Here is an 18,560-nt window from a genome sequence, read left to right on the forward strand (position 1 = left end):
AATGAAAAGGTTATCCGCATTTGGCGCCAGTTATATAACCGAGTAGTTGAAAAGATTTCCGTTTTCACAGGTAACTCGTGCGGATGCGGGAATAGCGTGAGATGAGGGAGAAAATTTTGCTTTGAATCTCAAAATTCTTGTGAACGCAATAATTGTATACAAACAGTTATTCTGCATCTGTCAATTTGTTGTTTTTTAATTATTTTATTATTAAAAACGTATACGGTTCTTTTTTTTAAATTGTGAGTTTTCTTTTTAATGTTATTTATTGAATTATTTAATCTGTGAAGGAAAATCAAAACAATGATTCGAGATAATGTTAATATTCCTGTGGAAAAGATGAACTTATCCTTTGCTGGCTGTGGTTTTTTAGGAATCTATCATGTTGGTGTAGCCTCTTGTTTTCGTGAATATCTTCCTGAAATTGTTCGGAATAAATTTTCAGGGGCATCTGTTGGAGCTCTTGTGGCTACTGCTATGGCCCTTGACTGTTCTTTAGGTAATTATAGATCTAATTTATACTGAAAATGTTTACCTGAAACAAATCTAATCTGTTTACTGCGTCAGTATTCACTGGTGGTTAAATGATTGTATTTTTACAATTTTGTGATTCTGATTTGCCAATAAGTTAGTTAAGGTTGCTCTTTTTTATGCTATATTGAACCTTAGTGCATTACCCTCCATTTTATCTGACATTAACTCTTAAGGTGGCCCTCATTTTAAAGTGTTGATGCAATATTTGAGATTACAAAATAACTTTGAATTATCTGATCTTCATTCTGGAAATTAATGTTTTCTTTTCTTTTATCTTTACAGCTGAAAGTACTAGTGATTTATTAAAAGTGGCAATTAAAGCAAGGTCTCGAGCTTTAGGACCCTTTCATCCTACCTTTGACGTAACTAAAATTTTATATGATGCGTTGGTTAAGGCATTACCTCATGATGCTCATAAAAAAGTTTCTGGTCGATTATTTATTAGTGTTACCCGAGTCAGTGATGGTAAAAATAAGATAATCTCTCATTTTGACTCAAAAGATGATCTTATTCAGGTATGTATTGCAAATAATTTTTGGGAATCCCTTCTTAGTCATATGCTATACCTTTGTGTTTTGGTTATCTTATTATTTCATAATAAATCAGTGCTATCTCTTAGTTACCTTATTGCGCTTGTTGAAAAACAGATGATTAAGAGATATAACCCTTTTTAATATACAATTACAAATGTAAGTGAAGGTTATTATAGTGTATTAGCAAGCTCAGCAAATCAAGGCTATGAGCAATAGCATGTGACAATGAAAGTGAGATTGTTTGCTTTCAATCTCCTTATCTCTTTCGGCTATATCTTTCAGCACGATAAGAAAACTAACGAAGGTGATTTGAGACCTTGAAAGCCTAACTCTTAAACTTATACTTTTTTATCGACAACACTTACAATAACTAATTGTCTGTAACTGTTTTATCATTTTCATTGATTCAGGCAATCCAATGTAGCTGTTTTATTCCCTGTTGGTCAGGAGTTTTACCACCCAAATTTCATGGAGTTGCTTATATGGATGGCGGTTTCTCTGACAATTTACCTATTTTAAACGACTACACCGTTACGGTGGCTCCATTTGCTGGGGAGAGTGACATTTGTCCGCAAGAGAATACTTTCAACTACATGCAAATCCAACTGAGTAATACTAGTTTTTCAATCAGTCCAGGTAATTTGTACAGGATAACAAGAATCTTATTTCCACCACACCCTGAGGAAATGTCAAAAATGTGTCTTCAAGGATTCAATGATGCTCTCAAATTTCTCCAACGCACGAATAAAATCTCATGTCTTCGGTGTGTTGCGATCCAATCCAGTTTTCTTTTGGCTGAATCAAATGAATCTGAACCCGATGAGTTGATTGACACTGTAGTTGTAGAAGAAGACGAAGAAGATGAAGAGATGGAAGAAGAAGCTAAGGAAGAACCGCCAATGCAACAAAAAGAGACTCTAAGTGAAGAAGTCGATCAATCAAACGATAGATATGAAACTGATTTAATTTATGATGATTCAAGTGAATGTACAAGTTGTCGCGAAATGATTGACCTTCATTCATTACCTGATCCTGTTGCCAAAGCAATTCAAGAAGCCATTGATTCAGTCAATAAGGGATTAATCAATTGGATTTATAAACACCGTCCTGTTCGAGTTTTATCACTTTTAACTATACCCTTTACTCTTCCTTTTGATCTTGCCCTGATCTTTGCCATTAAAAGCCTAAGAATGATTCCTGTTGTAACTAATGAATTTAAAACAAGTCTATTCAATATAATTGCTTTCCTTTTGAAAAAGGATAAATTTGGCAAGAAAAAAGCAACCACAAGATTCTCTTGTCAACTTGCAATCACAGAATTCGGCGGTAAACCAATCTCTTCAGACTCAGGACCTTCACCAGCAAAAATTTCCAAACCATGTAAACGGAAAGAAAGTGTTTTTAATATTGAATCACCTTATACTCGTAGAAAAATATCAACTCATGATAATTCAAGGTTATCACCATCAAACTCAAGGCTGGAAAAGTCTGAAACTCTGTTAAGTGCATCATCAACATCTGACTTAAGGTAAACTTCGTTAAATTCATTTTCATTTACATATTATTTATTATTATGTTGCCTAACCAGAAAGTTGATAAACAACTTCAGAGCTAATCAGATTATGTTAGATGAAAAAAATAATGGTATTGAGGATAACTATTATAAAACTTACCCATTGACTCTGGTTTGTTTTAACAATTGTTTCAGTAAACACTTTTCAGATTTCCCTGGTTAGATATTCAATCAATACCTAGTTGTTTTTTGATAACAAGCAAGTATTAATAGTTATTGATCTAAGTATTAATAGTCATCTGATGATCCGTATTAGTGTTGATTTTATCATTTACTCACATTCATATTTATAAAAAAATGTAATATTGACACAAATCAGCTCATATCACCTCATATTTTTTTGTCACAATCAACATAAAATGACGAAAAAATGTGACGTAATAGATAAATTATTAGATTGTATTTTACTACTTATTAATATTTGCTTGTTAAGTAGCTATGAGCTTATTAGGCACATTTATCACATGCAATCTGTGATTCTCTACTTTGATCAAACCTTTACAAATTGTGTCAAAAAAAAGTTAATCAGCATGATTCAATATCATTAATATCTCATGTTTCATGTTTTATTCATACAATCTGCAGATTTAATCTAATCTTTTTTTTTTGTTTTTGTCATTTCTTTTCGCACTAATCATTTTAGGTCAAGACTAAGAGAAGAAACAAAAGCTAAACGTAATTCGTATGCTGGTAAAGAATTCTCATACTCGACTAGTAATCTTTCTCGAAGTGCTTCCTGCCAACGGGAACGTCGTAAAACGGTTGCTGGACTATTCAATTCAAAATCAAACTCAGCTAATTGTAATTTACACAACCCTCAAAGGATGAATTTTGGTTTCACCGTTGACCTACCCGTTGATCGATTACCTTCAGGGTCTCGTAAAAATAGTACACGCCGAAGGTGCACTGGTGTGGAAATGGATGAAAGCTATGAAGCTTCAACTACAAACATTCCCAGTAACAATCAAAATAGCCCCAATGATGTTTTACTTACCGTACTACAATCTCTAGGAGACGGAATTGATCCTCAAGAAATTGATCTGGATGCAAAGGAAGTAACCAACAAAGCATTGAGCATCGAAAAGGAATACTTTGAAAGATTTGCAAACAGTGAACTTGGCGGGGTTGCCAAAAATACTGAAGCTTTGGATAAAATAATGGATGTTGCTTCCAATAACCATGCACTTATGGCATTCTATTATTTGGATGAAAAGAAAAGAGTTAAGGTTACCGAGATTTTCAGTATTCCAGATGCATGTGAACGAGATAAAGTAGATGATGATGTTGACGATGGTATCGAGATTGTTGATGATGATTTTCGAACTAGAAATGAAGCAAACACATCCCGTTGTTGTGACAATTTTATTGAAAATGATAATCAATCAATTGATGAAAATAGCCAATCCGATGAGATCAGCGAATGGGTACATTTTCATGGTACTGATGTGGACGAACTGTCATCTCTTCAAGTCATGTCCATTCGTAGTCAATCAAGAAATGATTTTACCAGTAACAACTCTAAGTCTAATAATAACAATATGCTAGGCTGATTACAAAATTAAATAACTGGTAAAATTTACAGACGACTGCCAAGCACTCGATGAGCGTAACTACTTTACATGATTATCAGCAAATGATTACATCAACATTTATCCATAAGAGACATATTGTTTTATATCTTGCATTTTAATAGTAAAAAGAGCGCAAATTTATTTTAATTCATGTTACTACCAAAAGAAAATCAATTATGACACTTACAATTTGTATTTATACACTATTTGAACATATATACTTACACATCTACACCACAGGCAAAAAAGTGAAAAGTAAAGACCACCTTGTATACAAATATCCACCAATTCACCAATTCAAAGATTGATTCACCAAAAAAACACTTCTGTTACAGTCATTATACGTGTCTACCTAGTAGTATTTAATATACAAAGCTTAATAATCAAAAAAGGTTATAATTCATATTGTGCCTGAAATGCTTAAAATCATTGTACAATTATGAAGCGTAAAATAAAATTGTAAACTTGTTCAAAAGTTAGATCAATTTCCATTGATCCTATTCTTTAATTGAAATGATTATCTTTGTTTACTTCAATATTCAATTTTACCGTTGGAGTTACATTTTTCCAATTGTAATCAGTAAAGAAAGTAAGTCTCCAGAAAAATACAATATCAATAATGATCCAAATATGATACTTTTGTCACGAAAATTTTCATTTCTACATTAAAATTGTGTTCTTATTCTTGTCTCTCATTAGTCATGAAAAGTAAAGCTCATCAATTTCCAATTCCATCATGTATACCTGGGTGAAACGTCATGAAAATAAAAAGCCAGACCCTTTGTTATTTGTCTATTAAAATGAGCAACAAAAAGGTGAGACGGCTCATCATGAATTTCATCGAATCCTATTGTGACGACCTTTTTAAATTGTAATTGAAAGATAAAATTTAATGTTAATTGTCAAATTTGTGATCAGCAATAGTTCTTGAATGCTTTTTAAATACTAATCGTGCAAAAACTATCAATTGTTTGTACTATTTGATGTTTATAAATCTTACCGACTCGCTCAACTTGGCCAAATCATTTTAAATTTAAATCTGTGAAAAAATGTTTCCCTATTCAATTGGTCGGCGTCGACAGCAGGATCTTATGCTCACAAATTTAGCCTTTGACCCATTCCATGAGTACCCGTAAGTAACTATTTGATTAGCCTGTTAATTGTATCTATTGTTTATTGAGTAAAATTTCAAAAACAATTTTAAACAAAATAATCAACTCATCTCGAAACAAGTTGTGGTCACAATGGAAATGTTGATTTATTCATTTATCAATCTGTATTCAGTTCAAATCTCGATAAGTTGTGAGTTTGCTTACTAAACAATTATGTTAACTAAATTGATGTGAAAAGGCAGTTTAATTGAGGGCTGTTATCCAGCTGAATGTTCATTGGTAAAAATGTTACCTGCATCTCACATTTACCCAATTTAAGTCTTTAGCAACCACAAAAGTTGAAAAGACTTGAGTTTTCATTGATTAACCTAATTAACCAGCGGATAATTTTGTTCATTATCTTAAAATAGCTCTTGATTTGACCTAGCAATCAATTTACAGGCAAAGCACAGAATTAGTTTGCCATGCAATAATTGCCATATTAAACCTTACCATGAGATTACACAAAATGTCCATCAGTTTACGTAACTTACAATGTTTTTAATATTAACTTTCTTTTTTATCGCTTTTATGTACAGTTCGGTCATTAATTACAATCATTAAGATGTGTGACCAGTTTACACTAAACAGCAATTCTGTCTAATGTTTATTATTATCTAAACTGTTCTCTATCCAAATGCTGATCAAATGTAAATATTTTTCAGTGACTATCAAAATTGTCATTGAGAAACCATCGCATGTTGAATTTACATGTAAAAATCGATACCAGGACTGATCAGCCTGGGAATTTTAGTGACGAATCCAACAAAACCTTGAATTTTGATCCAATAATCTTGATATCCTAAAATGTTTCCATGTTTACATTGTTTTTGGAATGAAGCTTAATCTCTTCTTTTCAATTGAACGAATAGTTGAAATATGTGGGAGAAACTGAACAAAATGCCATGAAAAGATACCAAAAATGTGAAACAGTGAAACAAACTTGAGATGCTAATGGACCAATGTCATTATTAGATTGCCATAAAAAACTGAAAGCTGAATAGATTAAAGATGAATTAATATCAAAACAAGTTGTGCATCAAGATAAATATACAGCATCATGTTTAACAAGATTCACTGAAACTCATAATGATAAAGTTAATTAAAATGTAGTTTCGTCTTTTTAAGCATGTAAAGATTGAAGACAGAAAAGATGTATTTTTTTGCAAAAAAAAAGGTTTGTTTGGTTAATGAATTTACGGTATTTATGCTCTCATACTTTGAGCAAAAATGTGATTTAACTCGATCAGGAATTTTCGGGTAGACGTGAAATCTAATTGGTCAAAGATTTACAATTGTATCAGGCAGCTGTCACAAAATTCCGAGCATAGAGTCGCATATTTCAAGCAATTTAGTTTGGAGTTTTTCATCATCAAACCTGAAGATGAATGAATATCATCTAAATGTTAACTGATGAGAGTATGCGTTGAGTGTAAATTGCGCGAAATCCCTTCACAATACACTCTTGGTATCATTTTCAATTCTGTAGTTTATCAAGTCAAACAAGGTGAAAAATTAACACTTGAATTTGTTGCGATATCTTATTTGCCTTGTGGATGAACTTTTCTTCCAAATGATTATGAATTGTTCAATCTTTGTCATCATCTTTAGTCCCTGATTTTTTGATAAACGGAGTAACAAGTGTAAAACAAATAACAGCAACAAAGTAATTACAATAAAGTAAATTCTTGATTTCCCAGTTGATCAGTAAAAGGTTAACAACTGGATTTCAAAGTTTTGTTCAATTTACATTTTATGGTACTGTTAAACTGTTGAAGACGTAAAGTTGAACTGTAAATTGATTTAAAAAAAGTGCCAATCATATGAGTCTTTATGTGTCTCCTTATTTGTCAATTATCATTGAATCCTCGTTGAATCTTCATGAATTATTTAGCAATTCAATCAATTGAATAGCATAATTGGATGTCCAAATGTTACAAATCATGATTGAAAGGCAAACCAAGGAAATCAAAGAGAAACCAGACCAATTCACCTTTCCTTATGTCAACTCCTTAATTATCAATCATTTTCAGCCATAATTTTTCACATCCTATTGTCCATCGGCACCATTTAAAGTGTCATTGCTGCTAAAATAATTTGAAACTCTGGAAGACAAGGAAATCTGAAAGAAAAAGCAAAATGAATTGTAAAGTTAGTGAACTCCGACGAGATACTTACCCAGGACCAGGAACAAGCCGTTCTTCCCTTGGATTACCTTTTGATCCTGCTTTATCAGACCTTCAACATAGGCTATCTCGATCAGATGAAAGGTATGTTGACGTTTGTACCACCTTTTTGGTCAACCTTCCAAATTGATTAACCCATAGAGCCATCATAGCCATCATAACCATCAAATCCCATTGAGATAAACCATCCAGAAAAATTGAATCCACTGGATACACATATCTAATTTTGACAATTAACATTGAATAAATCAAGAGATCGAAACACAACAAGATAATTAAAATGAATACTTTTAAAATTAATTATAAAACTACATAAATTCATGAGATAGAGAATGAAAAACGTTAAAAAATGAAAAAAATTTCCCACTTGAACCAATTAGCTGTTCTGCTAATAATCTTGGTTAACTGCCATCTATTGAAAATGAAAAAAAGCGCTTCCATTATTTTTAAAAAATAAAATTGGTTATTTTTAATTTCATTTCATTAGGTTAATTGATTTTACCGGCTAAAAGTCAACTTAAATTACTGGTTAATGTATCCAATTTCAATGAAAATATTCATTTAACCTGAAGCAAAACTAAACATCATTAAATTTGTTGGGCTAACTTTGATCATAGGATAATATTGACCAGCAATTCTTGAAGCTAAATGTCAATAACAATGAAACTTGATGATTAAAAATCTATAAAAACTCAGTGATTCTGTTAAAAATCTGATATGAAGGTGAAAAAAGTATACAAAGACAACAAAAGAAGGAATGAAAAATCAATTCTTTTTTTTAAACAACAATTAATTTCCCTTACAAATAATTGTAATAACCATTGAGAGTCGTTATTAAACTTTACTGGTTCCATCATGATTCACCGAGTTCATTGTAATCAAAATCAATTAGCTATTATAACCTTTCCAAGCTCAAAATCAAATTCATTCAACAAGAATAACCTTTTGCTTTTGTATTCATCACCTTCATCAACCAATCTTGCATCCTATTTGGTCCGTAAATTGTGCCTTTTCATTTTCATTTTGTGAAACATTTTTTGATACAAACCTATTTAACTTCAATGAATTTAGTTCATGACTTCAGTGGCAACAATTCACACAAATAATTGAAATAATTGACAGTTTGAACATATTTTGTTGTTTTTTATTTACATCATTCAAATGTTAATCACTGGTATAGAGGGTAAAAGAAGTGCCAAATTGAACAACAAACAGTCTTTTAATGGATACATTAGACTTTCAATGTTAAATTTTGGTGAAATTTAATTAGCTGATCAAGATTCCATTCACTCTGAAACGATTCTGAACTAAAGATGCAAATTTTCAACTCTAGACATGAGAGTTCAATTTACATCTTGAAACATCTTAACCAATGTATGTGTTGAAACAAAATACACATTCATCATTCAACATGTAATGAATCCTGATGATATAAAAGGTTATTAACAATGATTATTAAAAGAGCATCATGATTAAATGGTAAATTGATGAGCTAATTGAAGCTGCTTGATTGATGAAAACTAATGGTGACAATATTAGAATCATTAATACAGCTGATCAATGATTTATTTAACCTAAAAATAATTAAAGATTATCCGATAAAAATGGTTGCTTGGATAACAATTAAGTCTTAGATTGGTCAATAATGTCCATTTTATCCAAGTGTAAACAAAACATTCATCAGAATCAAATCAACTATAAAAGCAATCAAATCACAAATCATCAATGTTTCATTTTGTTGAAAAAACTGCTTCTAATACAAATGTAGATTCAGTTGAATCAACCCTGAAACAGTAAACCAACTGAACCATTTGGTTGAAAATGAAATGTTATAACAAAAATATCAATAACAATATCAATGTAATAATGCAAAATAATCAACTAATGTTGATTGCCATTGAACTCAACACAATTAGAGTTGAATTTAAAACATTGAAAGTCAAGTGAAACATTTTGAAGTGAAGCTGATGATTGCTTTGAGGCTAAGAAGAGCTTTATTAACATTGAATCAATTTTGATCTACAATTATCAAATGTTGAACTCATAAATTAACTCAATTGAAAATAAGTATTAGCTTGAAAAATTACAACTTACATACCTTTTGAACAATGAAAGATCAGGAAGGCAATTCGGCTTATAAGGGAAAGTTAATTGTTTCAAGTTAACAAGATATTCAACTTAAGATTATTTTAGTTGATTGAATTGGGTTTCCAAGAAACAAGGAAAAAGGTTAGACTCATCATGACAAAGCTAAAGACTGTATTGTTCACCAGTTGACAATTAAGAGTTGAGATGAACGTAAGCTCATTTAGGGAACATAATGATAACACTTGGTTGAATCAATCAACTCCATTTGTAATTAGCTTGTCAATTTGAAGTTTTAGCCTTTGATCATAAAGATTTGGGTTTGCACAGGAAAGCAACCAGAAAAAAAACAAGATACAAAGTAAACAGTTACAAAATATACAAAAATGGTTAAACCCGATTGAAACATTATATTCATCGTATTAAAAGCTAATCACAAATCAAGATTAATATTTAATCGCAAGACATTAAGCCTAAGCAAGTGAAATACTGTGATACACAATTGAATTAAAGGTAACAATGTGTTACTCTGGTAAAAATGGTTAACTCAAGCAAAATAAAACCCAAACCCAATCTAAAGGGTGTAACAAGTTATAGCTTGCAAATGAAGGAGGTAACAAGAAAATTTAATCTACGTTATCTTTAAATTTGACCATAGACATGAACTATCATCTTAGCATCTTCATCGATATCATCAAATTTAAAGATAACGGCTAGTTAAATTTTCTTGTTACCTCCTTCATTTGCAAGCTATAACTTGTTACACCCTTTATTATAAGACGGAAAAATGTATTTCATAAGAAACAAGTTGAAATTATTATTTGGGTTGCTCATCTAAACAGAAGTCATTTTTCCCAAACCAAATATCAATTATTCAATTCCATTAAATTGTATCACTTCTTAAGTTAATCACAAATGATTAGGACGTGATGTATATTCAAGGCAACAATTTAATACTGACAAAATCACACCAAAGCCACAATATTTTGTTAAATTATTAGTCAGTTGACAACATTAATCTCTCCACTAATACAGCTGTAAGCTCAGCTTCCTAACTCGGCTTAGTTTGACCAGAACCAGATTAAAATCTGGTTATTTCTCATGAGTATATTTCATCTTATATTTACTCATCGATATTCAGCTTTTAAACGATTAATTAATGGGTTTCAACATTTGACTGGTAGACTAAGATTGATGCTAATTAAGTTTAGCTTTCCCAATTTTCAGGTTCACTTCAAATTAATGTCTCTTCACTGTTGAACCTTTGCATTTTACTTGAATTGTGTTGGGTTTATTCACAGTTTATTCATTAGGTAATATTAAAAAATCAGTGAAAAACGTTTCAATATTGATTTGATTCTGATAAACATTTCATTTTAAATCAAACATTAGGTTGAAAATACTCTCAGTTCAATGGATTGGTTTGATTTCCCTCTTGATATAATAATGATTGTTGCAGCATCATCTAACCGTTTTCATTTGATTTGATCATAAAAATTGTCTTTCAATTGATGCTACTGATGGTCAATATAGTGTATGAGTTGATTTATCAGAGTCAAGTTATTGACCAAACAGTGAATCCAAAAAATTCAATTGCTTTGGCTGTTTATTTTGTGGCTTTGACTTCAATATACAAAAAAAAAGACTAAACATGAACCTAATCGCAGTTATCCCAGACTAGATTTAATGTTGGTAAATTGTTATCCATGTAAACCAATTACAATATTAGGCCTTTTAACCGTATTACCAAATTAATATGACAACCTAATTATCTCATGATAAACTCAATAATCGTTGAACACGCAATGTCAATACAAACAATAGGCAATGTAAATTAGCTTGCAAGTTAACCAACATTTTGTTCATTATTAATATCAGCTACTTTTAAATTTACCTTTTGTATTGTTTCTTGATCAATTCATGAAAGATGAACACACATTTCTGGTTAATAATAACTCTTTTTGAATACAAAAACTGGTAAACCTTTTCAAATGGCTAATCAAATACAATGAAATGAAACCATTATCTAAAAAATTAACATTACAAGAGCAATCAGATGAAACTAAAGGTTGACAAAATTATTGAAAAAGCTTTACCTAAAAGTGTCTCAGATTCAAATATCAGACATTAATTATTTACCTTTTTCACTGTTTTTATAATTAACTTTATGGTCAACATTTGCAGGTTTGAATGTTATTTGTCCTGTTGGGAAGAAGCTTTTTTCATGTGAATTCCCATTCAATAGTACATATTAAAAGACTGATTATGTTGTTGATGATGTTAATGATGAACTGACAAAAGTATTTTTTTCTGGTTAATATTATTGTAACTAATAAACTGTAGAAGGGAAAAATATCATTCTGTCAGGTTTACTCTGATAATCAACAAAAAATTGTTACAATAATCATCTTACATTGAGTTTGTCAAGCTTCAGTATTTATTGTAAACATTAGTGCCATGTTTTTACAGGCAAGTTTCCTAGTTGATGACAATAATCAAGATGATAATAGCAATAATAATGATGATGAAGTCGAGAGATGAAATGATGTACAAAGTAACCTTTAAGAAGTCACAATGAAAACATTATTCGAGTATGCATCTGCTATGAGCCAAATGAGATGAAGTTTACCTTTTCATTATTTAATGTTGTACATTTTATGAAAAAAGCAATTTACTTCTTAAAACTATTACAATCAATGTAAAAACAGTGCTTTTATGTTTCAATTTTAACCTCAATTTGTAAGAGAGGTGAGAAAAAAACAAAGTTAAGGTTTAACTTGTCTTGATGAACCTTTTTCAAGTTTACCCAAAAATTCGGTTCTGTGATCCAAGAGTAACCCAATTGTAGCACAATTGAATTGGTCAAGACAAAATGTTGTTGAATTAAAAGGTGAAAGGCTCAAGGGAAGGTGATACTTTTGAACATTTAGACGTTAAGTTGTCTAGAATAGAATAAAGAAGAAAGTGTTTCATTGATTGAATTTGGTTCACCTTCATTTCCAACTAAATACAAATGTGATAGAAACAGTTTTCAAAATAGAATGGTTTCTTAGGCAAGTCAATAAGGCAATAAGTCACAAGCAGACAAAAACTGACAAATTGTGAGTAAATTTTTAGTGCAACTAATGATTGGCAACATGAAAATCAGATTTTACCAAATATGATTAAATGAAATCTGAGCAAAAGCGAAAACTAAACAACGAGTAACCAGAGATCAGATTTTCTAGGATAAATTGGTGTCTAAAATGCTTCAAATTTTTTCAACTGATGAACTTTAATAAGGCATTAATGTAAAGATTTTGCGGTATTTGAATTTATCATAGATTATGTTTCCTTATAATTTGCGATCAGTTATTTCATCATGCATAGAATATTGAATACAGTGATTCCGCAGATTGGGAAACTATCTATACAATATATAAAGTCAAAGCATCAAATTTTTGCGTCAAGATTGTGGTCGAACTGAGCGGGTTCTAAGAAAAAAAATTACACAGCGTGAAAGCCCTAATTCAACTACAACGACGAAAAATAGGAAACCTGTCCTCAGAATCTCATGACCTCTGAGAAATTCATGAAAATAGAGACTGGGGGAAAAAATGTAGAATCCGTATTCAATAACATTGAGAGAGGGGGAAAAACTTTTTGTTATTTAGGTTGATGGTTGATTGTTGGACCAGGATTTTATGTAAAACTTTGTCATTTGAGTAAAGAGGAAAGAGAGGACCGACTTTTTTCACCAGTTTTTTACCATCTTTTCACCGTATTGTCCACCACTCAATCCAACACATGGACAATACCGTGAAAAGACGGTTAGCATGGGTGGTTAAAAGAAATTTACGATCAGCCATGATCGTGTCTCAGCTTGTAAGTTTTAACGTCAAAGGTCATTCAAGGTTACTGAACAATACTCAAGATAACAATTGGTTTAATCTAAAAATTAAGTCTCAATTTTGCTAAACCATTTTTATCTTGAAAATACAATTTTTTAATAGAGAAGAAGGCCGAATGCCTTATCGTTTGTAAGTCTAATCAGGCAATAGTGCTTAATATAGTACTCAGCCACCATTCCGAGGCTGGTGAAACAAGCAGAGAAAGAAATCGATAAATTCGTAGATACCTTTATTGCATTTGATGCAAATATTCTAGTGATTCTCAACAGGAGGCCAATATCAATATGCAGATTGAGAGTGATACCAAATTTTTGAATTTTCAGCGAACTCGATTTTTTAGCTATCATGCGAGCGTCAAAAATTTATTATCAGAAGCAAGAGGAAAAGAATTTTCACAGAGTTGTATTGATCACAAACCTAGTGTTCATGTAATATCATTATTGCTAAATATAAAAATAAAAGAGGTTTACTAAAAAAATTAGTTACCCAAATGTACATCGCAACTTGAGACAAAAAATCAAATTTTTAAAACACCTTTCAAAATATTACCAAAATTGGTCTTTTATTTTTACCCAAAATGAACCCGAAAAAATTATATCACCTGAGAGGTTTCCTTGTGAGAATAATTATCGCCAACTACTTTATCCATACCTTTTTATCAGTTGAATAACGTCGAAATTTCATCTTCCAGAAAAACTTGATGAAAATCTTTTCTAATCTCCATTTAAAAGTCAACATTTTGAACTGAAAATCACTCACAATGATTGGTAATAAAATGATTATTTTCCTCATAATCCAAACAACCATCAAAGGTTTAAAGAGTTTCAATATTTGATCTCAACTCCGTTCATAAAGTATATCAATATGTCTGAGTGATGAAAAAAAGACTTTTCCTTTTCAGCTTTTCTTCCGTCATTTCATTGTATCATTATAACACTCGTGAACATTATCATAACAATATGATTGAGAGAAGTAAAAGTTGTTTTCAGAATTTTATATGTAATGTATTATAAAAAAGGCAATTGAATAGCATCAAGAAAAAGGTTATCAAATAACTTGACAAGTGAAGGTCTTTGCCAGCCAAAGAGCAATACAAATGTAAAATTTTTACCAATAATTTTAATGGTAAAAAATGAAACTGAAAAAAGTCATGAAACGTCAAAAATTGAAAATAAACTTATTATCATAAGAAAATGTGAAAAAGTTTCAAGTAAAAGACAAAGACTATCCGAAACAAAATGGCCAACATTTTCCTTCTCATACTTTATTCAATACTTCAAGTTGATCTTTCATTACTTTTGAGATTAAAAATGCATTGCAAATATCGTTATAACCAATAATATTCACTCCATTTGATTTTACATTTTTCAATCTTCTTCACCTTTAATAACAGTCGTCAAGTTCCCCTGATAATGATTCATAATCTTGAATTTAGTGATGGAAAAAAGTGAAAAAAAGTAAATTCATATTTATACCTTTTCTTGGCCAAACTCTTTACCCTTGAGGGTTTACCTAGTTATTTATTTTTTCACCTCATTTGATTACCTTTTCTTCTTACCTGTTGGAAAGTCATAACTTTCATCCTTCCAACTCTGAACTTTCCAACCAACAGGTTGAATTGAGTTGATGATATTAATAAATGGCGTAAATGCAATTTTCAATATTTATTGCAAATATTTATCTTATAAATGTCGACTTTTAATGATTTACTTTTATTCAGAATAATGCAATTTCATTGTAGCTAATTTACTCCCTGCTAAACCTCATTTAATCCCATCTTTGTTGCAACAAAATGAAATTGTTCAATGGAATCTCGTTTCTTTTCTGATTAATCTCGTGAAAATGATAAATTCATTTCATTTGGGAAAAGGAGAAAATTATTTTCTAAATTCAATTTCGTCGAGTTTTCATCAAATTCAAATCCATCATGATTCTTGGGCACATTCAATTTCAAACATTTCAAGATCGTTCTTAAAGCTTTGCTTACAAGATCAAAGTCAACCCCAAACTGGTTAACTTATCTTGTGCTAAACAGTCAACCCTAGCAGGTCATGGATCTGCCTTAATCAAGGGTAAGACTGTGGAGCTTCAATGTCAAGACGTGATTTATGAGTTTGACTTTTCATCAAATTTTCTTGGTAAACATTTTTTGCCTCTTTTTTACACCCAAATCACATTCTGATCAGAATTTTGAAACTTTTTTTTTCTTCTTCTCATCCAAGACTAATACAAAGTTTAAACAAAATATACAATCAAATTACTGCTAAAACGACAGTTTTTTTTGTTTCCAAACAAAATTACATTTTACTTTCTGTAAACTTGGAGTGAATATTATTTTAAAATCTAAATTAGATATTGATTTCTCAATCTCTTTCTTTCTTCTTCAGTTGAAATTTCAGGGAAATTGATCAGTCTCATCATGATAATATTCGTGTTGATGATAGATTGAAAAGTAAATAGTAATAATCTGAACAAATTTGAATCAATTTATTTATCCAACAACAGCAGAAGCGAGAGTGAAAAAAAGGAAAGGAAAAATTCATTTACATTTCAGTTGATCTAATGAGAAGCCTTCGGAATTTGTTGAGCAAGAAAAAGTGTTATTAATCAAACAGATTCCCTGAATTCATTTCCTATCCCAAATCAACGCAAACAGATAAACAAAATTGAAACAAATTATCTAAAAAATTGAGAAAAAATGAAATTTTTTTTCCCTTCAAAATCAATATTCAATTGTTATTCCAATGATTATCACATAAAGTGATACATTCATCAATATTAATATAAACTGAACAATGAATTTTTGATTTACTTTTACTTTCAACTCAATAAAAGCATCAGTCAAGTTCACTTATTAATGTGTTTTCAACCTTAAAATGCCAAATGAACACAATTAACATTTCCATTGTAAATTGATCAAGTTAACCAAAAGTCAATCTTTCCAAGTGAAAACACTTTCAGTCTAAAGACATTGAAAGCACGTCAACAATAACCATTTAAAGGTCAATCCTGGTATTCATAATGGTCAATATTGGTCAATCTTGGAATATAAATTTTTGTACTTCATTTATCAATATAAAAATGATGAAAGTTGGATAATGATTCTAATGGATAAAGATATGGTTGATTGAGGAAGCTATATCAATCAGCTTTTTATTGTAATCATCAAGAGATGAATAACCATGAAAAGGTGAGAAAAGAAAAGCTTTTTCCAAGGTAAGGATGAGAATAAGAAATTGTTCAGTTCATTGATTGTGTTTGTGTGTGTGTGTCTTTTGTCGATTGGGAATTATTGTTTTCACTTTCACTCCAATTCAAATTCCCAACTTGAAACGGAAATTTACAATAACAATAAAATGGCGAATGAATTTGTTTCCATCTTTCCTGGTCAACAATCACCAATCATGCCTTTACCTTTACCATCATTATCATCATTATCTTCATCATCGTTGCCTTTCACTCAATGATAATCTTATTCCTTGATTTGTTTATTACTTCCAATGGGATCAATGAATAAAGGCTATTGTTGGACTCGCTTTATCATGCTCACAGTCAAGATGACCATTAAAAGATTTTGATCATTCTATTATTTGGTCAATGGAATCGTTCTGATTTCATTTACTTTTCCTTTCATCCTTCAATCTTCTAATCACTTATTCCCTCAACTAATAATTTTCACTAAAAGTATAACTCCCAGTAAATGTATCTAAAAAAAGGCAGTTTTGCTGCATCAATGTTAACAAGCAAGGAATGCATTTCAATCGGGAAAAGTGATAAATAATAAAAAAGGTTTTTCGGTGAAACTCAACCAGAATACAATGAGTTGAACCAGGAAAATGAAAGCCAACGAAACAAGCACAAATAACATTCATTTGCTCATCATCATCATCATGAAGTGGATAACAACAAATTGTTAAAAAGGCTAAATAATGAGTAAAATCCTCTTGAGAAGCATTTTATTGTTACTTTCAATGGCCATTGGTTTTCATCCTATTTTTTGCCTTCCTTGTATCACTTCCTTGACTTTTGAGTCTCGTTCTTTTGATGTACCTTTCACTTGATCACTGAAGCTCAATCAAGGTGATTAATAATGATAGATGGGACAATCAAAGTAAATAGTTGTTTGATTATGGTCCATCATTCAATGAATCTTCATCTTGTTGTCTTTACAGATCATTACCATTGAACCATTCAAACTGTTAACTAACCTTAACCAGTTTTTGTTTCACTCAATCCAAATGTTACATCTTTATATATTACAATTAGTTTTATCATGGACAAGATTAATCAATTTTCATTTAAAGGTAAAATGTCAGCTGAGTTTAACTTGAACAGCAGTTGAAGTAAAAGATTTACGTTGAATCGATTCTCAATTGCTTTGGCTTCTTGTTAATTCATAAATGGTTACATCCAACAATCATCATCATATTACTTGATTATTCATTGTGATTTTTATTATAATCATAAATGTGTAAGGTTGACAAACTTGAAAAGGGTGAAAACCTTTTCAATGCACTTTTCATTGAATTCAATGGAAAACTCTTGGCTTTTTTGTTGATAAATGGTATTGATTTTGGATTGCATAAATTGTTTACACACAGATTGCAATTGTTTACCAGATTTTTGTCAATATTTCATTTCAGCTGATTCAATGATTAAAAAATTCAATTCTGTTTACTCTTTTAATATTCATTTTTAGCGCCTTCAACCTTTTCTCTCTGTTTACTTTTGCGTTTTCACTTTTTTTGCTCAATGCCAACCACCAATTGTTACCCTTCTAATACCTCTGTTTGTTACTTATATTATAATTGCTTTTATTTTGTTGCCATAATTTAATTTTTTATGATTCTGTGCTTTCTAACTGTTCGAATGTTAAATTTAGTAAATTTCATTAGAATAAGCTGAAATTGAATTTATCTGAAAATGCTTTTGCCATGTTTCATTTTGTCTATTTTTAATGTAATAGTGAAAAAAAAGTGTAATCTCATCATTTTTTAACTTTCTTTTTAGACTGTGTTTCCTATTCATAATTTATCA

General features: G+C 30.6%; 1 protein-coding gene and 1 long non-coding RNA gene across 2 annotated transcripts; one reads left to right on the forward strand and one right to left on the reverse strand.

The window, feature by feature from the left end:
* Positions 1–139: 139 nt before the first annotated feature.
* LOC107366455 (patatin-like phospholipase domain-containing protein atgl-1) lies at positions 140–4,725 on the forward strand. The gene is made up of 4 exons (XM_015934065.3): positions 140–499; positions 817–1,049; positions 1,478–2,595; positions 3,284–4,725. Exons 1-4 carry the CDS (start codon positions 304–306, stop codon positions 4,188–4,190), a joined length of 2,454 nt encoding a protein of 817 aa, XP_015789551.2. The 5' UTR covers positions 140–303; the 3' UTR covers positions 4,191–4,725.
* Positions 4,726–5,548: 823 nt separating this feature from the next.
* LOC112539311 (uncharacterized) lies at positions 5,549–7,940 on the reverse strand. The gene is made up of 2 exons (XR_003083073.2): positions 7,541–7,940; positions 5,549–7,484 (listed from the first exon to the last, which is right to left on the reverse strand). It is a non-coding gene; the product is annotated as an uncharacterized LOC112539311 (long non-coding RNA).
* Between the last annotated feature and the right edge of the window lie 10,620 nt (positions 7,941–18,560).

The sequence above is a fragment of the Tetranychus urticae genome, chromosome 2 (genome assembly GCF_039701765.1).
Source record: "Tetranychus urticae isolate SD_2017Ah chromosome 2, NJAU_TeUrti_SD_1.0, whole genome shotgun sequence".
Taxonomy (NCBI): Eukaryota; Metazoa; Arthropoda; class Arachnida; order Trombidiformes; family Tetranychidae; genus Tetranychus; species Tetranychus urticae.